We start from the raw sequence: 24519 nt of genomic DNA on the forward strand, positions 1-24519 counted from the left end.
TCAATTATAGTTTAGTGGGGGAACATTATTATGATAAGAAGCCGTGCAAAGACGTGCAAAGACAGAACCCAGTAGTTGCCTATAGTGTCCACGCCTGACAATTCACATGTGAATGGCTCCTGAACATGGGGCTGTTTATCTGAGAAACAGACAGGATGAATTTCAAGGGCTGGTAGCAAAGGCCACAGGGAGGTGCTTAAATTTAATCAAGATGGTGTCTACCTTTCTCCCCTGTCTAGGAGAGCTGCCCAGGGACCGCAGTCAAGAAACAGTGCTTCGTGAAAACCTTTCTCTTTTTTTTTCCTCTTTTTTTTATTTAATTTATTTTTTTTCCATTTCCATTTATCCTCCCTTCACCCTCCACTCCACTACCCAAAAACCTTCTTTCCACCACGTTCTTGCTATAGAGATTTTCCTCAATGTGATGGCCCATTGAATTGCACAGATGCCATTCTGAAAACCATTGCGTTCTTCTTGAACATAGAAAAACCAAGGATAAACATTTCTGTGGGCAGCTGAAGTTCTACATACCATCCATTAACAGATAACCCCCAAATTGGAGGACTCAGTGGAAATGGGTGCCTGAAATTGTTCCCTTGTTCCCCAAATGTATTTCAGTATTTTTTCTGGTTGTGGGAACTCTGACTGAAGTTTACTCAATTCTAATGTTAGTTTGAGCTGTGTCTCTTTTTTAAAACGCTCCTCTCTTCCCATCTGAATGTCAGGTGGCACAGGCATTAGTCTTCTGGAAGGTATCTGCCTCTAGCTAAAAGACAGCTGGAAAGAGGAAGAGGAGCAGTGGTTAGAGCCCTCCGCTGTCTGGTTCCCGTGTCTTACTCTGCCACTGAGTCACCAGCTGACATGGGACAGGGGACTGGGTTTACTGAATTACTGCCTGTCTGCTACAGGACAGCAGGCATGGGATCTAGAGCTGGTGCTGGGAGCACTGGGCGTGGAGGAAGAGGCCTTTGTTTTCACCCCCACTCACCAAACCCTTATTAACTGCAGCAAGTTTTTGAACTTCCCTTTCTCTGTTGCTAAAATGAGGGGAGAGGATATATGATCTTTAAGGTAGATTATAATACCTGGAATCTTAATTCCACTCACTCTAGTATTTCATTTAATACATGGAGCTGATCATTTAAAACATTTTTTTTTAATTAGAGAGAGAGAGAGAGAGAGAGAGAGAGAGAGAGGAGAGAGAAAGAGAGATCAGTTTGTTGTTTCACTTATTTATGCATTCATTGGTTGATTCTTGTATGTGCTCTGACCAGGGATCAAACTCACAACTGTGGTGTATTAGGACAAACACTCTAACCAACTGAACCACCCAGCCAGGGCGTAGAGCTGATCATCTTTAACATCCTGCTCCTCTAGATGAAAAAAATCATCATGACACATGATATTATGGCATTTTGCACTCAGTTTCACTGTTTTAAAATGTAAATACAATACAAGCTACAAGTGGTCACTAGAATGACAGGATTAAAGTAACAAGTTTTGGTTCTTCATCTTTAAAAATCACTGTGCTATCATTATTTCAAATTTTTGGTTCAAATGCAAGATTCAGTTAATAAGGGTTTGGTGAGTGGGGGTGAGAACAAAGGCCTCTTCCTCCACGCCCAGTGCTCCCAGCACCAGCTCTAGATCCCATGCCTGCTGTCCTGTAGCAGACTGGCAGTAATTCAGTAAACCAAGTCTCCTGTCCCATGTCAGCTGGTGACTCAGTGGCAGAGTAAGACATGGGAACCAGACAGTGGAGGGCTCTAACCACTGCCCCTCTTCCTCTTTGCAGCCGTCTTTTAGCTAGAGGCAGATTCTTAGGGTTGGAGACATGACTGTGCTGGGAATAAGCGTGGACAATTTCAATTAGATATGAAGTTACTCAAAACAAATGTATGCATCTGAAACCGCACATGTCAGGGTCAACTGTATATATAAGAGTTCTTAAGATTAACTTGCATGTAAAATGCTGCAATATCTATTTAAAAAGTAAATGATAAAAAATGTGCTAAGTTAAACCTTACATAGGTATTAGGATTCAACAGTAACTACAATTGCTTAGAACTTAGATCAAATGATTTGGGGGAGGGGAAAGTGTTTTATTTTGTTTTTATCATTAACATTGTTTAGAATTGTCATGGTGATGATAAAAAAACAGACCATTATTTAGTCAGTTTTATCATTTAAAAACCTTTTCAATTGTGCAATAATTTTAGATTTACAGAAGAGTCGCAAAAATAGCATAGACTGTCCTCCAGTGCCTTTCACACAGCTTATATAACTATAGTACATTTATTAAAACACAGAAATTAACGTAGATATAATGATATGAACCAAACTACAGACTTTATTTGGGTTTTAGCAGTATTTCCACTATTGTGCTTTTTTCTTTCAGGGTTCAATCTAGGATACTGCATTGCCTTTAGTGGTTTATTATTGCTTTACATTTTCTTACAGATCATGCAAGTGCTTGGTGTCTGCTCCCACGGCTGCCACGCCCACCACCCTGCCCTTGGTGCACCACTGATGCCACCCAAGGCTGTGGTACTGGGGCCAAGAAGATCTGATGGCTGTAAAGTTTCATCCTTTGGTGAAAGATGCTATTGAGCCTGACATATATGCTGGCCTGCCAGCGCACAAACACTCCACTTTGTCACGTTGGCCATCCTTCAGCCAAACACTCCAACAGTGGCTGTTGGGTTTGTGACCTTTGCAAAGCTCATGTGCCTAGTGTATAGAAAGCAGAAAGCAAGGCTTTTTGGGGGCAAAAATGTTGTGTTTCTTTCTGTTTTTGTTTTTGTTTTTGTCTCCTGTGAGACAAAGAAGCAAAAATATAGAGTAAAAAGCCTTGACAAAAACACAGTGCAGATGCTTCTGGATGCCTCTCCACACCAATGCTCCTCTTTTTTCATGCCAGTGGAATTTAAATACTTATTGAACTTTACTGTATTCCAGGTGCTGTTCTAGGGACTGTTGATTGAAACAAAACAAAGATCCCTGTGTTTGGAGCTTGAGTTCTAGCAGGATAGAGATGAACAAGGTTTCACCATAGGGTGTGTTGAACATGAGTGTGGGAGCTATTGATGCACCGGGAAAAATTCACATTTAAGCCTCCAGTGTGCTTCCAGAAGCCACCTTTGGCACTTGTTGCAGATATTAATTACATATATTCAGCCATGAGAGTTCTTTTTTTTAATAATATATTTTATTGATTTTTTACAGAGAGGAAGGGAGAGAGATAGAGAGTCAGAAACATCGATGAGAGAGAAACATGGATCAGTCGCCTCCTGCACATCCCCCACCGGGGATGTGCCCGCAACCCAGGTACATGCCCTTGACCGGAATCGAACCTGGGGCCTTTCAGTCCGAAGGCTGATGCTCTATCCACTGAGCCAAACCGGTTTCGGCATAGCCATGAGAATTCTTATAGCAATTGCACCATTGGGATTTTAATTTTGTTCTGGCAAGGAGTATCCAGAATCTTCAAAAAAGGTTGGAACTCTCTTCAGTGCCCTGGAGGATGCCTTCCTGGTGAAATTAATCCAATCACAACAGTTTCACTCACCTTGCCAATGACTGGTTTAGGAATGGTCATGTGATGCCATCCTAGCCAATGAGGCATAAGGAGATTCCAGGGTTTCTGGGAGAGATTTCTTCACACTTCAAAATGCTCCTCTTCTTCTTGTCTGAATTTTGGTTATTGAATGAAGGATAGAATGCCTGGAGCTGCTGCAGCCACTTTGTAACCATGAGGGAAGAGCCTGAGACAAAAGCAAACACAATGGGCAAAGTGGGAGGATATGAAGACGCTAGTCTTTGACGAATCACTTACCTCTGGAAATGAAGTAATGCGGGACATCTTGTTATGTGAGAAAATGCATTCTCCACTTTTGGGGATAGAGGTCACATTTATGCCAACCAAGGCACCTTTGCATTTATGGGTTATGTATTTCAAGTTGTTCTTAGATCTTATTTAATCATTCAGCCAACACTTGATGAGAACACACCATGTGGGACACTCAGTGCTGTTGGACTATGAGGGTGAGTGGGTGGATTCCTGCCCTGACCGGCCACGCTATCCAAAGGGGGTAAAATTCACAGACAAACACTGATTGCAGGAGAACCTGCTGCTACCTGAGAGGTGGCACAAGGTGCTGTGTGCACGGCTCCAGCCTAGTACCTGAAGACAGCACTAGGGAAACAAGAGGTACCTGCTCTTTCTCTTGAAGGATGGTTACCTTTCAAGTAAAGGGATATGGAACAAGGGAATGCAGACACAGAGAGGGGCAGATGGCGCCCACCTGATCAGAGCCATACTTGAAGAAGCCTGAAAGGCTACGGTATGTTCTGGCAAAGGGAACCCTGTGCTGACCTGCTGGTCTGAGTCCTGGTTCAGCTACCCACTCATTATGTGGCCCTTGGTTATTCCTGTGTCTCAGAACAGCTACAAGAAGGGGTTGGTAATGACTGTCTTGCCTCCCTCACACAGCTACCAGAAAGTGCAAAATAAACATGAGAGGCTATTATCTCCTCCATCTCTAGACATGACAGTGTGCTCACCCATTCCTAGGTCCCTGGCCAGTCTCTGAGAGTTTTCCTTCTGTCTGTTGTTGGAGTCACCCTCTAGTCTCCTCCTTAGTCTCACTAATGACCTCCTATATTTCTCGTGCTTTCAGTATTTCAAATCCTCTCTCTCTTTTTTAAAAGTTTTTTTAAAAAATGTTTAAAATATATTTTTATTGATTTCAGAGAGGAAGGGAGAGGGAGAGAGAGAGAGAGAAACATCAATGATAAGAGAGTAACACACTGGGAATGGAGCCCACAACCCATGCTTGTGCCCTGACCAGGAATCTAACCATGACCTCCTGGCTCAACCACTGAGATGCCAGCTGGTCTCTCTCTATCTCTCTCTCTCTCTCTCTCTCTCTCTCTCTCTCTCTCTCTCCTCTGTCTCCAAGCATGATCCAATCTCAAAAATAAATATAACTTAAAGATCCTTCCTTAGATCTTCTATAACCTCCAAACATCATCCACTTCCCTTATTCTCACCAAACTTCTTAAAAGAATAGACTACTTTCTCTCCTCCTTTCCTCACCTACCCAGTGTTAAGCCCATTCTGATGTCCAATTAAGAGTGGACTCTCAGCATTCTTCCTCCAGGAACAAGCTTGCAGCCTTCCCCTCCCCTTTGTCTTCCCCCAGGCACTTTACCTTTACCTTCCTCTCTTCTAAACTCCAAAGGCCCTTCCTTGACTCTGTAACTTCTTTACTGAGCCCATTTCTTCTACTACTCACTTCTTCTACCTCCTTAACTTTCTAAAGAAACTTTCTAATATATATATAAAGAGTGGGCTCTTAGGGGCCATGAGGCCTGCCTCTGGAGGCTTCGTCTTAGTCTCATCCTGCCTGACTTAACCTGCTTTGCGAAATGCATGTGTCATGGTTTCCTCCACCCCACCCTTTCCTTTTCCTCCTCTTTCCCTTCTCAGTGTTGGGGTTCCCTAGGATTATGTTGACCTAGCGTTCTTTTGCTCATTCACCGGGGAACACTTAAGCTCATGGCTTCAACAGTCCCATTGTAGATGGACCACAAATACCTTTCATTCTGGTTTTTCCTCCCTAAATCTAATCCCACAGCTTCCAGCTGACCTGTGAAAGAGTTGATTTGGATGTCCTGTGACTCCTCAAGCCCAGTTTATTCAAGCAGGTCATCTTCTTTTCTCTTATGCCTACTCTTTCTCGGTCATTCCAATTTTTTTTTCATGGTCACACCATATTTTATGTCATGCTGGCCTAAAAATTTGTCTCCTCCAACTCCCATGTTCTATATAATAAAAGCCTAATATGCAAATTGACTGAATGGTGGAAACGACCAGTTGCTATGACACTCACTGACCACCAGGGGGCAGACACTCAACACAGGAGCTGCCCACAGGTCCCAGGCCAGCCAAGGTGGGTACCAGTGCCCCCCCCACAGTTGCCCCACTGGTCGCCCCGCAGAGGGAGGTGACCGGCAGCAGTGGCAGGGGGTGGGGCCAGCCAGCCAGCAGGCAGCACCAGGCTGGCCAAGGCAAGTGCCAGCAGGCCCCCTCCCTCCCCCCCCGCCCCCCGCATCACCCCGCTGGTTGCCCCACAGATTGGCCCTGATCGCTGGCCAGGCCTAGCCATGCATGAATTTCATGCACTGGGCCTCTAGTTTCTTATAGTAAGCAGTCACCAAATCCAATAAATTAACCCTTGAAATGCCTCTGAAATAATTCATCTCCCTGTGATCCTTATCAAACTGTTCTCTGTGAAGTGTTCATTTTTTTTTTCTGGACTGTTAATTTCCATTTGGGATTGGAGATGGTTTTGAAACTAGAATATCGAGATGGCTGTGATGGCTGAAGTAGGCATTTAATACTTCCTCCATGGGGTTTCAGGTAGTGAAGTATCAAACCATGCATCTGAGAAACCTATGTCTAACTGTTCAATAATATTTGAAAGGGCCTAGGGCTGACAGTCAGCAGTATGAACACAGAATAAGCCATTCCCTTTACTTCACGTTTCTCATTTATGAACGTGGAGGTATAATACCTGTCTCCCAGGACTTTCAGCCTAAACTCTTAATCTTAGGAGGTTGACAATATCCCTATCTTTTGCAAGAAATTCCCACTACAACATCCTTTACAAATAGTTATTGGTAATGCTAGGTAACTATTAGGTTGAATCATCTAAAATGCTGGTATTCCAGTATTGATCTGTAATGAAACCAATTTCATAGGGTTCAGCCTAATAGATGTGGCTGCAGTTTGAAAATTTGAATACTCAAGAATAGTGGAGAAATAAAATGGAGTCACTATAGTCCATCTGCTGAATTACTAAAATGAAGTAGTTTGAGGTATGAGAAAAGGATTCTATTTTTGTTTTAATGAGCCTGAGAACTTAACCTGTTGATCGTTCCAGTCCTGCATCAATGCCTGGATATACATGAAACCTGCTGATAACCCTCTGATCACCCCCTGGAGGACTAAGGAAAGAATATTCACATGTCCAGACCACTCTACATCCATCATCCAGACCACCCATCATCTAGAGTAGTGATTTTCAAATGGTGTGCCCCAAGAATTTTTAAACATGCAATACCCGACTATTTAGTCAGGGGTGTAGACCTTTTTTTCCCTTAGATTATCAAATTAAAAACGACAATGAGGGTTACCCGTTCAATTCCCTTGCTTCCCAGTGGGGGAGCACGTAGGAGGCAACCAGTTGATGTTTTGCTCTCACGTTGATGTTTCTCACTCTCTGTCTCCCTTCTTCTCTCTCTAAAAATTAATTTAAAAAAAGTGACAACAGACAACACAACAATAGCCATCCGGTGTAAATGAACCAAAATTATACTTTTCTTTTTGTCAGATTAGCAAAAAATATATTTTTTAGTGTGCCGCAGAATTTTAGTAATTAGTTTACGTGTGCTAGAGATGAAAAAGGTTGGAAATCGCTGATCTAGGGGATGACTATTCCAGAGGCTAAGAATGCAGGGTTGATTCTTCTCAAGAATGTATTTTTTAGCCCAGCCAGTGTGGCTCAGTGGTAAAGTGTTGAGCTATGTATGAATCAAGAGGTCATGGTTTGATTCCTGGTCAGGGCACATGATTGATGGTTCTCGCTCATCACTAATGTTTCTGTCTCTCTCTCCCTCTTCCTTCTTCTCTGAAATCAATAAAAATATGTTTTTAAAAATGTATTTTTTTTACTTTAAAAACCCTCAGCTTTTCTTTCCTCTTCAGGAACACTCTGGGTATTGCTCAATTGTGTGTCTAGTTTGCAAACGCCAAGGCCCTTGAATAAATCTTTATCATTTATTTTGAGCCAAAGTCTCCTGATTGATTTAAGCTCAGATGGAAAATTGAGAGATGCTCCGGAGTTCTTGATCTTTCTATTCTCGATAACACTAAGGTCCAACTGTAAGAAAGGTCGATCTTGAAGTTAAATGAAGTTTAGTCCAACACAAGCTTCCCTCTCCCATTCCCTTAAGTTAGAGACCAAAGGCAGTGTGCTAATTACTGAGGAGTCAAGAAACTGAAGATGTAAGATTTATCTAGGAACCCGTCTCAATCACATTTCATACTGTACCGTTTTTAAGAAATCATATTTACTTAGAAGTGAAATAACTATAGACTTTACTAAAAGAATGAATACGGATTTGATAGTTTTTGTTTTCATATTATGTTTTTGTACATCTAAAAAGTGATTAGTTTACTCCATTACTGGTGGGAATAAATCCAATATTTGCCAATATAAATTCATTTATTAAAATACTTTTTGTGCTTTCCCAGAGGGCTTTCAAAAACACACTATTAAATAGAGACTTGGAATGAGAAAGTCCTTCACTGTTTATTCTTCCACTTCTGCAGATCAGTTACTATTGAAGGAAGACTGGGTAAGACGTGTAAAACGAACGTACACGAGTGCAAGGGTCTCAAAAGTGAGAGCAAAACTGCACCCACGCATTCACTCGCCCAATTTGGAACCAAGGCTCCCCCAGGGCAGGGTCTTTTTTTGTTTGCTGCCTAACCCCAGCACGATGAACCGTGCGCAGCCCCCTGCCAGCTCCAGAAACACTCGGGTCAACTGTCCATTCATTTATTTTCCATGCGGAGCGCCATGGCCAGCGAGAAGGCCGGCACTGCAGCTCCCCTCCCTCCACCGAACCCGCGCCGCTCTCAGCGCCCAGGGCTGCGGCCCACAACCCCGGACTATCCGGCGGCCCGCGGCCTCCCGGGCCTTCCCTTCCCGCGGAGGAAGGAGCGGGCGCCGGGGACTGGGAAACCCAGGCCCACTTCCTGTCGGGTCAGGACAGGCCGGGCGTCCGCGTACCCCGCGGCCTGCTGCGTGCGCGCGGGGTCAGCAGGGCCGCAGCACCAAGAATGCGGCGGGGCTCGGGGAGCGGGGGGCCTGCGGCGTGGCGGGCCCGGGGCGAGGGGAACCCAGGCCTCCCTCGCCGGCTCCGCCCCCGGAGCGTCCGCGGCGGCGCGAGGGTTAAGCGCGCGGGGGCGGGGCCGCCTGGAGCCCGGCGCGCCGAGTGCGGCCGCGAGTGGGGAGGGGGCTGCGGCCGGGGGCGGTTCCGGGCGGCGGGGCGGGGGCGGGCGGAGGAAGGGGGCGGGCCCCAGAAGTTGTCGGGCGCTAGGCCGGCTGGCGGGAGGGCGAGCGGGCTGCGGGCCGGCGGGCGGAGCGGGCCGGGGCTGGGCAAGTTTGCGCGGCGGCTCGTGAGCGCAGGGTGCGGGGCCCGCCGGCCGCTGCGCGCCCGCTGCCATGGCTTTCCGCAGGAGGACGAAAAGTTACCCGCTCTTCAGCCAGGAGTTCGTCATCCACAACCATGCGGACATCGGCTTCTGCCTGGTGCTCTGCGTCCTCATAGGGCTTATGTTCGAGGTGAGCGAGACTGGGGAGGGGGTGCCCTTTCTCGTGCGCCGCCCGTGGAGCCCTGCAGGTCCCCGGGGTCCTCGTCAGAGCCGGGGCGCGGGGCTGCCAGGACGGTATCTGCACCCCCGGCTTTGTACACTGTACCCCCCTTGGTCTCCGAGTCAGCCCAGACCTCCCCCCCGCCCCCCAGCTCTGCGCCTTGCCAGCCGTGCCTTACTTTGCCGACCCACTCGGGCACCCACCATATCCTGCAGCTCGCTCTGCAGCCCTGAATCCCAAGCCTGGCCTCGAACCAACCGCAGTGCTGCCACCCTGGCCCAAACAGTGGGGTTTCCTTTCTGGTGTCCGGGAGCCAAGCCCGGAGACTCCCAGACCCGGAGTCATTGCACAACTAACTCCTTCTCCCAAGCCGTGGCTGCCAGCTCTTCTGGGCTTTTCCAGTGGGAAGGACCCCGACCCTTTCCACCTCCCACCTGGTTTTCTGGGTCTTTTGCCTCTTCACGTGTGGCCGTGGCCCATCCCAGCAGTGCCCATCTGCTGTCCTCCTGCCTGCCCCTACCCCTTTTTTTTGCCCTTTCCTAAAAGGCCAGTTTTCATAGACCCACGATCACTCTGGATTATTCCTTCAGCTCCATCTGTGGTGGACCCGGAGCTTCTCCCTGTTACAGGGCCAGGGAGAGGGATGAGATACCCTGTGCTTTCAGGGGCAAGATGATTCTCTCAATGCTATGGGGGTAGGAGGGGAGAGGATGGGGCCCTACAACTCCCCCCCCCCCCCCCACTCCCACCCCTACCCCAGCAATGTGCTGGTGCAAGCCTCACAGAGCAGGGGCTTGTACTAAGCTGGGAGGGGTCAGACCCAGGGGGTCTGATGGGAAAGACCTAAGAGAGAATGAGAAAAAATGTGGTATTCAAAAGTGAGAATAACTGGAGGAAAGTGAGCATAATAGGGCATGCTGTGATATATCTTGTCACTATCTAGCGACACTCCCCTCACTCTCACTGTGGTCTCCAAGGAGGCAGGGCCTTGTCCTCCTTTCTGGGTAGGGTTGCTTATCTGCATTCTCAGGAATGGGTTAGGAAGCTGTAACCATTTGTAAACTGCCTTGGAGATGGAGGATTCCTAACGGGCTCATCCCCCCGCCCCCCCCCCCCCCCCCCCTGTCTCCTGCCCATCCTCTCCACTCTGAGATGACAAGGGTCCTCATTGGCTGGTGAGGCTGCCCTCAAGCTGGGGACATTTTTGTGGTGGCTGAGTCAGGTAGGATGTGTGAATGTGCCCTTGGAGGGTCTGTAGGAAATAAACCTGAGGCTAGGACGGGTCTGCACACCAGCTTTTGGTAGTACTCCTTGACTTCAACCCATCCCCCCCCCCCCCCCCCCCCTTCCCACAGCTCTCATGGTGTATTGGAAAGGGCTGTATACGAAACAAGTATACAAGACGAGTGTGGATGGGAGAGTTGGAAGGGGTCGACCTCAGCGAACGTACCTCAATCAGATTGAGGACGTTTTTTAGCAAAGGCCAGTTTAGGAGTACCCTAATTAAGTTAATAACAATGTACCTACCTATATAGTTTAAGTTTAAAAGATTTGGCTCTCAAAAGAAGTTTCAATCGTTGTACTATTGATATTTGGCTCTGTTGACTAATGAGTTTGCCGACCACTGTCCTAGGGTCATCCCTGGGTCCCAGTCCCTGCTTTGTCACTAGTCTGACTAAAAAAAAATAAGTGCAGCCTCAGTTTCCCCATCATTAAAGAGGTTAGTCAAGCCTCTTCCTCATGGGGTTATTATAAAGTCTAACTGAGATCATGTAAGCAACAAAAGCCATAACAGATTCTACAGATATGAAAACCAAGTCGCTTGCTCCCTGAAGCCCTGTTGTTATTTTTCATAATAATAGCTTAACGAAATAAGAGAATTTATTCTGTCCGGCCAATACCCTCTGTCCTGTTTGTATCCATTTGCTGTCCTCTGTTCTAAGAGGCCTCCCAGTGCCATGTCACCAGTCTGGGAGGGTGTGGCTGGAAAGACACACGTGACAGCTGTAGACCTCATAGCAGCACGCTCTGCAGCCGGCGAAGTCTCCAGCATAGCCTCTTGGCTGTGCTTCTGGCACTAGTTAAGGTCCGTGGCTCTACCTGCTTTATCTCTGCTCAGAAAGAGCTGCCTAGTGTTTGAGCTTGGTACCTCCTGCCGTCCCTGCCTCTAGTCTCGGAAAGTCCTACAGATTAACCTGGCACTCTGTGGGAGTTGAAAAGTGCCAAGAGCCCTTACTCCCAGCACCTGACAGAAGAGAGAGAGAGAGAAAAAAACAACCTACAAGAACACTTCCCCCCTCCCCCTCACTGACTCTCCACTGAGACAGGTATTTTGAGGGACCGCACATTTTCGGAACTCTGCTCTCCCGACCAGGTGAGAGCAGAAACAGCTCGGTGACTTTTAGGGACCTGAGAGGAACACCTGTGGGCATCTTCACATGTGGAGGACAACCAGGGTGGCACCTCATAACCCAGCACAGGACTTACTAGAGGACAGCTGGGGTCTTCTGGGTTCTCCCCTGGCGGTGTAGTGTGTGTGTGTGTGTGTGTGTCTGTATGTCGGGATTCATATGGGGGAGCACGTCACACTTCTTCCTAGAAGTGAGGACAGAAGGAGGTGGAAAGGGAAGGGGAGACGAGGAGAGAGGAGAGGACAGCAGGCTCTTGGCTTTCTAACTTGAGCATGGCTAGGATTCCTTCATTCAGAAGCAGAGTCAAGAAAACTCATTTATAATTCTTCCCACAAAGAGTCAGTCCCCTGTCCAGTCTCTGCCAGTGAGCTGGGCCCTTCTCCTACCCCGGGCAGCCCAGCCCATGTGTCCTAACTGGTCTCCATGTCATTCCTGCCTTGCCCCTTCCGTCCCCAGCTCACTATTTAGCGCGCCATCATTCAGAGGGGCTTTCGTTTCTCCCTAGGGACCCCAGGACTTCAGTTCTGTCCCTTGGGAGATGATGACTCCAAATTCCTTCCCTTGGCATCACTTCCTTCTGGGACCACATATGAAAGGGTGACTTTCCCTCCTCCGTTGGTGTAGTTTTGAGCCGTCCTAAGATTCCTCCCATTTCCAAGGCCAAGCGTAGGTTCTTTCCCCAGAATTCAGGTTTTCTTTCTGTCCTGCAGGCTGTTTGGAATAGAGCTGTTCTGTGCAGCCACAGCACTTGGCTAAAAAATGTCAGGAATGTGGAGCTTTATTTTCCCCTTCCTTCTCTTCCAGCTTTCTCTTTCTTAACTCTGCTTTCCAGCTTTCTCTTTCTTAACTCTGCTTTCCCGAGAGGTGGTGCAAGGGGAGTTTTCCACTCCACAGTTCAGCCCTGCAGTCCTGTCCTAGGGGCAGTCGGGCCTGACAGTCCTTCGTGGTGTGGGCGGCCAGTGCGGTGTGTATGGTGTGTGTCAGATTTAAAAGCAGTCTCTTCCCGCCACCCCCTTCCCCTTCGCTTTCCAGTGTCCCTTTGAGTGCCACGTTTCAAACTAAAGCAGGCAGGGAAAGAGAGAAAGCTCTCACCAGAGAATGGAGAATGAAGGGGTACATGGAGCAGAGAGAAAGCCACTAACACATTATCTCTAAAACGTCCTTGCGAGACCCACACGTTGTTTGTTTATTTTAAAGCTCATTTGCAGGCTCTGCTGGCCCTGCAGCAAAGAAATGTTTCTAAAATTCTGGGCCCCTCATTTGTTTGGTCTGTGATGACTTCAGGGTTTGGGACTGAGAGGAATTTTTGGGTAGTGGCTGGCGTTCGGTTTTTGTTTCGGAGCCAGGTGTGGTGGAGCTGCCTTCCTCCAGGAACTACCTTCTTCCCCGCACCAGACCGCCTTGTAGGATAGTGTGTTTGCAGCGTGAACAGTGGGAGCCCATTTCGTCACGCCTGTTAGCAGGTGGGTTCTGTACACGTCCTCCCAGACATGCCTCTGGGTTTCATAACCCGGAGTGAGGCTGCTGGTCCCTTCTCTTAATATTTGTTAAAATAGTCCCACGTATGTTGTGTTAATACGAGCATCTGTGGACATATGTTGTCTTTCTTTGACTAACTTCTAATGCACTTTTGAAGATGCTCCTTTGCCAGCGTTGGCAATTCCTGGCTTTATGCATCTTCCCCGACAACCTCTGACTTAGGCCATTAGTCATGTTCTGGAGAAATTAGTCAGGGGAAACGGGAAGGGTCACTGATTCTCTTGGGTGCCCTTGTTCTGTGTTAGACTTCTGCGTTCATCACTCAGTGATCTGAGCAGCAGAGCAGAACTTTGGGACTAGATTCTCTCCCGGTCAGCCCTCAAGCGTCGGTCGCCCCGTCCTGTGGGATGTAGGGCACATTGGGTTACCCCTAGTTCTTCTCTTGGTACAGTGTGCTCTGCAGGAAGGTGGTGTTAATCATTTAGTGGTTTTTTGACCCAGACTGCAGGATGAAGACTGACACCTGTCTGAATGCCGTGCCCTGTGCCGGCACACAGACACTCGATCGGAGGTCTCAACAACCATGGTGATGGTTGCTGGCTTCATTGTTGGGTCTGTGAGTACACCGTCTACCACCAGACCGGCTGGTGGGGAGCCCCGGCTGTATTTTACTTTAAATGTGACCTGCTTTGCCATGAGGCCTTTCCCCTCAGTTCCCCAGTCTGCTTCTGAAGGGTGCAGTTGTTATACGCTGGGTCCCTCTTTCCCAGGGAGCCTGTGGCGTGGTTGCTCCACATCTGTTTCCTCTGCCATCCGTCTTATTTGAACCCCGGCTGTGGATGCTGGAGGGTCTTGGTGTGGCCACCGTCAGCTGTGTGGAGGAAGGAAAACCATGAGGAGGCTGCCTCGCAAACTGAACAAGGGCCACTTTTCTCTCGCTCCCTCTGTTGTCTGAACCCTCCATGCTCGTTTCTCGGGGGCACTGTCCAGACGGGTCGCAACAGAGCGCCTCAGTCCTGACTGTTTGCAGAGGAGCGTGTGTTGCCATGGTGAAAACTTCGCTCTGGCAGGCATGCACTCCTTTTTGATCTGCTTCGTCGTGGGCAGGGGCCCCAGAAATCACTCTGTGGCATAGCCCATGTACCTCCCGTTCCCACCCTGATACATGACGAAGCCAGAGGGTTGATAAGACCGGATTAGAGTTTCCAAACTACAGAAGTGCTTTCTAATCAGTGCGCGCGCTATTAGCAGGCTTTGGTGGGAAACTTTCCTGATGTTATCTCTCAGCCTTTTTATCCAGCGCTGTGTATCTGGTATCCATTGGTACCTAATGGTTAAAGAAAGGAAAAGAAAACGCTAAAACTACTAACGTGGCTCCGGACACAGCCTCTTGTTTCACCAGCAGACCTTTATCTTTTATGCAGCCTGGTGCTTTGCCTTGATTTACCTCTGCTGTCTCAAACGTTCCCCTATAGAAGAGAACCAAACCTCACTTAGTCACAGCTGGTTAATGTTGTGAGTCAACTGTGTGGCTTAAAGAGCTTTGCAAGAGGCTTTTCTGGGTAATGGAGGTTCACAGCTTCCTTTGATTTTGAGCAGAGGAAATGTAGCAGATTGTGAGTGGGGGGCTCTGAGTCCTCTAGAGCCCCCCGCTCCAATCCCCCGGAGCGTCTGTGGGAGCCCAGGGTTAGGTGAGGCGCCGTTCTGTGGCTCCCCACCCAAGCCACGTTGCCTCTTGACAGCCTCCCTCGTTTGTCTTACGGGGTTGGCAACACTTCACATCTGCGAAATGCTTTACTAGCTTCACCCTGTAATCTGGATGGTTTATGGGGGTTGTCATACCCATCCAGAGCCTGGCTTCTAGAGGAGAGACTTGGCTAAGGACCATCCGCTCTGAGTTAGAGTCGGAGCCAAAATAAGAATTCAGCTACGTCTGGCTCACATTTACAGCTCAGCCCTGGTGCTTCCCCGAATGGGGCGTCTACGGAATGTAGCCACAGGCTGCTTTATTTTTCTTTGTCTGAGTGGATACTGTTTATTACCTGGAAGTAATGTCTGCGGGTCATTGTTCCACTTGGAGGCTTTTCTGCCTGGAACAGTCATTGAAATCTGCATCTCCCTGGAAGAGACTACAGAGAATGACCCAAATGTGTGTACGACATGTGAACATGTGAACATAGGCAAATGGGCAGAGGCTTTACCAGCTGTTAAAGTTACCCTGTTATTAGTCAACATCTGTGTGGGAATGGCTGCCTCTGGCTCTTTTATTTTCACTGCCCTTATCATCCGGGTACTATTGTGGATAGCTCAAGAGCACAATATTGTCCTCCCAGTTTTACATGTTTAAGGGAAACCTAGAAGAGAAAAATAAGACCTCCTCCCCCCTCCCCAGGTTGAGAGATTTGCCCAGGACAGTAGAGTGAATTTTTTGCAAACTTGGGGCTTGAACCCACATGTTCAGTGCATTTTCTACACACCTGCCCACTGGAATTCTAGCCTCTACCTTTAAATGCCAGTGTAAGTGTAGAAGCCTCGAAAATGAATTATCTTCCTTCAGTGTGCTGCGTTCACTTATTTGGCTGCTGTTTATTGATTGCCTGCTGTGGGCCTGTGTTGATCTCTGGGAATGCAGATGAATAAGGTGGGGTCCTTGTGCTCGAAGAGGTCACAGTGTGGTAGCTTAAAGCTAATAAACTATTTGTGGATGGGAGTCAGGTCTTGATGTAAGTGGCAGGTGCAACTTACAGACTTACAGACTGTTGGGCCTTCACCTCAAGCTATTGCTGTTGGTGGAAAGGGGGTGGTTTATAGACTTGAGACCTAACACCCTGAGTGTGGGGTTGCCAGTAGTCAGAGGACAAGAGTGGAGGTCACTCCTAGAAGTTTTGTGAAGCACAGCTGGTACTCTTGTACTTTATAGCTTTGTGAGTAAGTGAACTGACCAAAGTCAGTGTGTGTGTGTGTGTGTGTGTGTGTGTGTTCCTGCACACAGGTGCAATTTCTAGTATTTAGGAGGCCTTCATTGCTTCAAACCTTGGTTGAAGTTCAGAGAACTCTTCCATGTGTTTTCTTAAGATTTTTGCCATCAAACTCCAACATGATCTGCAATGTTCCTTTCGGGTTGGTGGAGGTGACGATCACACCTGGGGTGAGAAGGACAGAATCCTCTGAGCCTAATTGCCCTGCCTTTGAAGTAGGGAGAGAGTTTCCTAATAAAGCTCCTGAATTTTGCAAGGGCAAAGTATTATTAGTTTAATCAGTTTGTTCCTTCATGTTTATTATAAATGTGTAGATCCTCTCTTTTTATAGAGACTTTTAAAAAGAGACTTTTTAGTGACTCACCACCCTTTGGAAGATTTATGTGGCTTTTGGGGAGGGAGAAGGGTGTGCCTACCTCAGGATAAAGGGTAGAGATCTCATTTTTACAAACTTCCTCTGTTGACCTCCCTGCTTGCTTTGAGGAATGCTTAGGACAGTGATGGCGAACCTATGACACGCCTGTCAGAGGTGACACGCGAACTCATTTTTTTGGTTGATTTTTCTTTGTTAAATGGCATTGAAATATATAAAATAAATATCAAAAATATAAGTCTTTGTTTTACTATGGTTGCAAATGTCAAAAAATTTCTATATGTGACACGGCACCAGAGTTAAGTTAGGGTTTTTCAAAATGCTGACACGCCGAGCTCAAAAGGTTCGCCATCACTGGCCTAGGACCATGTTAGTTAACAAGTGTTTGCAGTCCGGTTTGTGTGCCTATAAAGACAGCCTTGAGAGTCAGTAAGAATGTAGAATGTGGCTCCGGGTTTGAGATGCCAGGGGTGTCTTATCAGCTTCTTTTCCGGAAGGTTAAGCACAGTCTGGGAGCTCCTGACCTGGAGGAGCATTCCTTGGATAAACAGGCCTTCCCTCCAGCAATTCCTGGAGTCCTGCAGGAAATCACACAGGCCTGCCTCACAATGCCTGGTTTCCTGCTGAGAATTCCTGCTGAATTGGGAGCTGAATTGAACTTTTTAGCCCTAACACTTCTAGAGTTTTGAGCGTGTTTAGTTTGTATTCTGACTTTGTTATGAAATAACTTTTTTTTTTTTTTCCAGAGAGGGAGAGGGAGAGAAAGATAGAAACATCGATGAGAGAGAATCATTGATCGGCTGCCTCTTACATGCCCCAAACTGGGGATGGATCTTGCAATCCAGGCCTAGCCCTTGACCGGGAATCGAATTGTGACCTCCTGGTTCATAGGTTGACATTCTACCACCGAGCCATGTTGGCTGGGCTGTAGTGGATCAACTTTTGACCTCAATGGGCAAGGACTAACTTGTTTGTATGGATTTTCTGACTCTTGTTTAGAAGGGGGATGTTGAGGTGGAAAGGAATGTTTGATAGCTAGTTTTTTGTTGTTTTTTTTAATTGCAATTTGAACTCTGGTTTGGCATGAAGTGTGAACATGTGCTCCTCACTAGGGTCTCCAAGGCAGGAGCTGCGGCCTGGGCAGGGAGGTGTGTGGTGGCAGGGGCGAGCGCTGGGATTTGGGAGACTTTGTTCTTCCTCAGGCTCTGCCACTAGATAACTGTGTACCTCTTGTCCCCCATTTGCTTCCTAAGGGTGTCAGCTCTCCTGTGGCTCAGTTATGCCTTCTTAGCATGGGTGTGCAGACCAGGGCTGGACAATGGATATAACACTTAAGTTGCTACTCTGAAGTTGGGAGCAAAGGGAAGGAGGCACCTTCCCCCCAGCCGCAGAGATTTAGGCTGAGTCAGAATAAAGCTGCGCTTCTATTGGATTACTGTCTCAACTTCAACTCTTGGTTTCATTTCTTATTTGAGTTGAAGTCAGTTTCTAGCCTAAATTTGGGTTTGACATGCAATGCAGCTTAGCGAAACCAGTGGTGGGGAAGGGGAAAAAAAATCATATAATTAGAAAGGAACCATCGAGGGTGGGGGAGGGGGTCGGCACGGTTTGTGGCTTCCATGTCAGAGGCCCTATGGCCTCTGCAGTGCTGACCAGGGGACCCAGGATGAGCAAGGAGAGGTCACTGCCCTGGGCACCATGGCCCATGCTTTCTGCTCTGCCCAGTCAGGTTTTATCATACCAGTTCTCTGAATATGGTCTGGGGCCCTGGGTTTGAACATATTTCCATATTCAATGATATATATTCTCATCACACACATACATTTATCTGTGGCTTATGATTTTCTTTTTTCAGATCAATAGGGTGAATCTAGTGTCTGAAACCTGACCTGTGACCTGCCATCCCCAAGCCCCACACTCCAACAGTGCTCTTAAGGCTTTGCCTGGCCAACTAATACTGTTGCTTCTACAAGCTCCCACTTCATCTGGAAGGCCTCTGTAACTACACTGACCAAATGGCGTGCTTTCTTCCTCAACATTATGAGAATGAATTTAAAACAGTACGTGCTGAGAGGAGATGCATCAGTACTTAATTACATTTTTCCGAAGCCTAGTCTCAAGTAGGAGTTATCCATTATGTTTAACATGCCACAGTTTTCGACTCACCCAAAGCAGTCTCCACCTGTGCCATCGAAGAGGTAGCTACGAGCCACATTTGACTATTTAAATGTAAATGCATTAACATGAAATGGAATTAGAAATTCCGTTCCTCAGTCACACTAGCCACATTTCAAGTGCTCAGTAGCGTAGATAATAGAATACTTCCATCATCACAGAAAGTTCCATTGGACCATGCTGGGCTCCACACTGCTTTCTGAGTTAGGGATCCTTGCGGAATGGTTCTGTCGGGGAACCATTAGAGGCCATGGGTCACAGTGGCCCTGGAGCCAGACTGCCCGAGTTTATATCCTGGTTTGCTATGTCCTAGCGGTGCCATCTTGATCAATTATGTAACCTCTCTGTGCCACAGTTTCCTCATCAGTAAAATGGGGATCATAATATGTCATAGAGTAGTTGAGAGGATTAGGAAGGTTCATACAAAACGTGTTAGAAGTGTTCGTACAAATACAGCATTTCCAAGAAGGCCTGGTACAGGGTAAGAGCCCAGGACCTATTCCCGTGATGGCGAACCTATGACACGCGTGTCAGAGGTGACACGCGAACTCATTTTTTTGGTTGTTTTTTCTTTGTTAAATGGCATTTAAATATATAAAATAAATATCAAAAATATAAGTCTTTGTTTTACTATGGTTGCAAATATCAAAAAATTTCTATATGTGACACGGCACCAGAGTTAAGTTAGGGTTTTTCAAAATGCTGACACGCCGAGCTCAAAAGGTTCGCCATCACTGGCCTATTCTTACTACATTTGAAAGGGTTGGAGTGACTCCTCAACTACATGGAACCACCTTTGTGGCTGCCCGTCCATTTGGAACATAACTGAGAAGTAGGATGCAAAGGTTCCAGAGCAGCCAGACAGTGGCCCTCACTAAACCTGTGCCCTGATGCTGTGAGCCACACCGAGGTTAGTCTCCCACACCTTTGCTCAAAGCCCACCTACATTTCCTTATGTGGTGTCATATGAGGCTTGGCTATCTGGTTCCCAAGGTTACAGAAGAAAGAAGTAAGTTAATACAGAAGTAGTGCTGGGGTAGGTAGACAGGTGGTAGCTGACAGCTGGGAAGGCTAGTCATTATTAAATACTTAAAAGTCATAAGAAATGAAAAAGTAGGAATACCAGGTGTCAGAATATGAGCAAACAGCGTCAGTAAATTTTGAGGTTTTTATGATAGACTAGTACAGTACTAGTATTTGATTTATATGTTTCATGAAAAAGTAAAAGTATGCAGTGTACTCAGAAAGATTTCTAGAAAGATTCCCATCCATAGTGATTAATATTAAAGTTTTAATACTTTTTAATATCCAACCCCAGAAATTTCTGGCAAGTCATCATTACAGAGCCCCCCAAAAGAAGGCAACTTTGGTCTGCTATGCAGTGTACTTTATTACCCAAGAAATGTGAAAAAAACAGTTTTTTGACTTTCTTATCCAGTCTGGGAAAGATACTCATTCAACACTATTCAGCCACTCGGCCATTCAATTTTCTTCTTTTAAAATCATTCAGTAAATATAGGTGCTCCGTGCAAGTGTAGTCCTGACTCTACAATCTGAAATGGAAGCCAGCTAACATGTTTGTCAACAGGAGTTGTATTGTATTAGGAGTTTCAAAACAAAGATAACTAGGCATTTCTCAACCAGTATTTCTTGAGTGTCTGGGTCCATTTACTTCAGATCGTCACTGGCCGCAGACCACACCTTTAGCCTACAGCTGTGGCTCAAGGGATAGGAGTCTGAGTTGATTCTAATCTTTTGCCTCCTCATTCTATAAATATTGATTAAACAGTGCTTTTGTGCGAGGCATTGTTCTAGCTTCTGGGAACAAAGGAAAAGGAAACGGTCCCCGATTACAGGGAACAACCTTACCAACTAGCAAGGGAGACATATAACAGGACACAGGCAGAGTCACTTGACGATGAGAACTCCAGTTGGGCTGCCATGCTGGTTTTCTGGGCCCAGCACACAGTGGTGCTCACTGAATAGCCGTCTGCTGGAGCGGGAGCTTTGGGACCGTGGAGGAGGGGCTCCTAGCTCAGAGTAGGGGTGTGATGGATGCTGGCTAAGGCCAGGGTGAGAAGAGGATGCGGGATGGCCCTAGACAGAGGGTCAGCTGGTCCTTGTGAAAACATAGAGGTAAAGGGGGCCGGGGCTGGTGTGCAGCCCTAGGGGACTCAGCAGGCTGGGTGATAGGATGTTCTGGAGGTGGGGCGAAGCGGGAGGAGAGGGAAAGAGGAGGAAGAGCCAGGTCACGGAGGGCCTTGCAGGTCACGTCAAGGAGTTGAGGCTTTATCCTGGAGGTAATGGGGAGGGAATTTTGGACAGAAGGTGACATGACAAGTTTGCTCTGGAGACCGTGAGATGGGACAGCCGTGTGGTCGGCAAACTGGCGAGGATCCATATAACTACCCCCCCTCCCAATTTTAGTTTCTACCCCCAACCAGAAAGTATGCCCAGAGACCCGCATCCAGGAATTCTCCGGTGTTGATTCAGAGACTGCTGACACTGCAAGGCCTCCTCCCCAGCTCTCTCCCCACGCCTACAGTGCAGGTGACACAGCTGAGCAGCAAGGCAAGTTAACGCTGGAGAAAGAAAGAGCTTTTCCTTAGACCTTATTGTCACTCTGAGGGTGTGTAGTAAGGCAGTGTTGCCCTAGAACATGTATATCATTTTGTTTTACCATATTGTGTTGCCTTTGTGTGACTTTAGCCTTTGAACATATTTAAAATGTATTTATTGCATCTAATGTGATTTTAAATTTTTTAATAAAGTAGGGCCTCAGCTAGATGGAATATTTTTTTCTCCACCTTTTAAAAAATCATCATCCAAGGATATGTTTTCATTGATTTTAGAGAGACCGGGTGTAGGGGGAGAGAAAGAGAGAGACAAAGAAACATTGATCGGTTGCCTCCTGTATGCACCACAACCAGGGATGGAACCTGAAACCTAGGTATGTTCCCTTACTTGTAATTGAACCTGTAACCATTTTGGTGTATGGGATGCTGCTCCAGCCAACTGAGCCACACTAGCCAGGGCTTCGCCATACACACACACACACACACACACACAAAGTGGCTAGATTATTATGACCACCTGACATTTGTAGGCAAATTAGCTATAATTTCGCGCTGAAGTTGCTAGAGGGCCAGATCATTATAAGCGTCTGAATAGCACAACATACCTAAGTATCGTTGCTGATCAAGTTCATCCTATCATTTTGATGGCGTATCCCAATGGAGATGGCTTCTTCCAACAAGACAATGCGCCATGCCACGGTGCTCATATTGTACAGGAGTGGTTTCAAGAACATGAGGGAGACTTTACCTTGCTTAGGTGGTCTCCACAATCACCAGATCTCAATCCAATTGAGCATTTGTAGGACGAAGTTAAAAGAGCCATCAGGCAGCTGGTTTCACAACCATCAAATTTCACTGTACTGGACAGTGCTGTTCATCAGGCATGGTGTCAGATTCTTCGCATCACCTTTCAACATCTTGTGGAGTCAATGCCAAGAAGAATCGCCGCAGTATTGAAGGCAAAAGGTGGCCCAACAAAGTACTGATGGGGTGGTCATAATAATCTGGCCAGTAATAATAATCTGGCCACTCAAAAAATATATATATACTAGAGGCCCGGTGCACAAAAATTTGTGCACTGGGGGGGGGGGGCGGGGGAGAGGGGGGTCCCTCAGCCTGGCCTGTGCCCTCTCGCAGTCTGGGACCCCTCGGGAGATAATGACCTGCTGGCTTAGGCCTGCTCCCGGGTGACAGAGGGCAGGCCCAATCCCTAGGTGCAGCCCCTGGTCGGGCTCAGAGCAGGGCCGATTGGGGAGTTGGGGCGCCGCCCCCTGTCATGCACAGAGCAGGGCGGATGGGGAGGTTGTGATGCCACCCCTAGTCACACACAGGGTAGGGCCGATTGAGGGGTTGGGGCACTGCCCTGTCACACTCAAGGCAGGGTCGATGGGGAGGTTGTGGCGCCACACCCTGCCACGCAAAGAACAGGGCCGATCAGGGGGTTGGGGCTCCGTACCCTGTCACACACAGAGCAGGGTCAATCAGGGGTTTGGGAAGCTCCCCCCTGTCACGCACAGAGCAGGGCCCATCAGGGGGTTGGGGTGCTGCCCCCTGTCACGCACAGAGCAGGGCCCATCAGGGGTTTGGGGAGCTCCCCCCTGTCACGCACAGAGCAGGGCCGATCAGGGGGTTGAGGAGCTCCCCCCTGTCACGCACAGAGCAGGGCCAATAGGGGAGTTGGGGCGCCACCCCCTGTCGCACACAGAGCAGGGCCGATCAGGAGGTTGGGGCGCCGCCACTGTCACACTCAGGGCAGGGCCGATGGGGAGGTATGGCTCTACCCCGTCTCACATAGAGCAGGGCCCATGGGGGGGGGTTGGGGTGCTGCCCCCTGTCACACACAGAGCCGCAGGGCAATCAGGGCGTTTGGGCGTTGCCCCCTGTCACGCTGATCCTGGTGCCGGGAGGCCTCGCGGCTCCGCTGATCCTGCCCGGCAGGGTCACAGATCCGGGTCCCAGACCGCAGACAGCCTTGCCTGCTGCCGCCTGCCTTCAGTATGCAAATTAGCCGCCACCTTGTTGCTTCAGGGTGGGGGTCCCCACTGGGGTGCCTGGCCAGTCTGGGTGAGGAGCTGAGGGCCGTTTTCAGGGTGGCGGGTGACTGGAGCTCCAAACCTCTCCTTTTTTTCTTTTTTTTTATTCTGGCATTTATTTACCTTCTATGGCTGTCACTGGAGCTGAGAGCTGGCTTTCTCTCTGAGGCTCGGCCGAAAGCAGGTTTCTGGCCTTTGTTTTCTGTATTAGAAACAATGTTGCGACTCCAGCTCTGAGATCCCGGCTGACTGACAGGAGGTTTCTGGAGTTTTGTTTATCTTCTATAAATGTTACTATGTTTCCAACTGAAGCTCAGAGGCCGGGGAACGTTGGAGTCCTCTGTCACTGAAGGAAGCAAGCCTCCCTGTTCGCATCAGCTGCCTGGGTGCCGGCCGCCATCTTGGCTGACAGTTACTTTGTATATACTCACTGATTAGCCAATGGGAAGGGTAGCGGTCGTACGCCAATTACCATGTTTCTCTTTTATTAGTGTAGATATATATGCCAATGTAGAGGCTTGAATCCAAGTACCGTGGTCTTACCTGAGGAAGGTGGTTTGGTTTCAGTGTTCAGTGGAGGTGGGGGAGGAGGGCCTTCTTTCCTGGAGGCCTTCCTACGGGTAGATGGGGATGAGGAGGGACCCCAGGGATTGGCTGGTGGACAGTCATGTAGGTGGTTCCTGAACCTTCCCTCCTCTTTCTTGCCTCCCTACTATGGCCTGTGTAGCAGTTATTACAAAATTAGCAAGCCCTCACTATGTGCTAGGGACTGCCCATACTTCGTCAGGGAGTGCCCGACAGGTGTGTCCGTAAAGAATTCTTTGAGGTGTGATTGACAAAATGTGGACTAACTGATTTCTCATGTGCTTTCGTCTCTAAACTTCTGGCAAATCCCTGGAACAGATGCAGTGAGGATTCCCCTTGGCTGATTTCTAGCACCCTTGCTGGACGCCCAGGGGATCTTTTTAAAAATATATATATTTTTATTGATTTCAGAGAGGGAGGGAAATGGAGAGAGAGATAAAAACATCAGTGATGAAAGAGAATC

The 24519-nt window shown here is 47.9% G+C and overlaps 1 protein-coding gene across 1 annotated transcript in view; it reads left to right on the forward strand.

The window, feature by feature from the left end:
* The first annotated feature begins 9162 nt into the window (after window positions 1-9162).
* The window catches only part of TRAM2 (translocation associated membrane protein 2), a 95158-nt gene continuing 79801 nt past the window's right edge, over window positions 9163-24519 (forward strand). The window contains exon 1 of the mRNA XM_070418430.1: window positions 9163-9416. Coding sequence (XP_070274531.1) covers window positions 9297-9416 — 120 coding nt within the window. The 5' untranslated portion in view covers window positions 9163-9296. The remainder of the gene's footprint in view (window positions 9417-24519) is intronic.

The sequence above is a fragment of the Myotis yumanensis genome, unplaced genomic scaffold (genome assembly GCF_028538775.1).
Source record: "Myotis yumanensis isolate MYYU_CA2020_CCGP unplaced genomic scaffold, mMyoYum1.0.hap1 SCAF_6, whole genome shotgun sequence".
NCBI lineage: Eukaryota > Metazoa > Chordata > Mammalia > Chiroptera > Vespertilionidae > Myotis > Myotis yumanensis.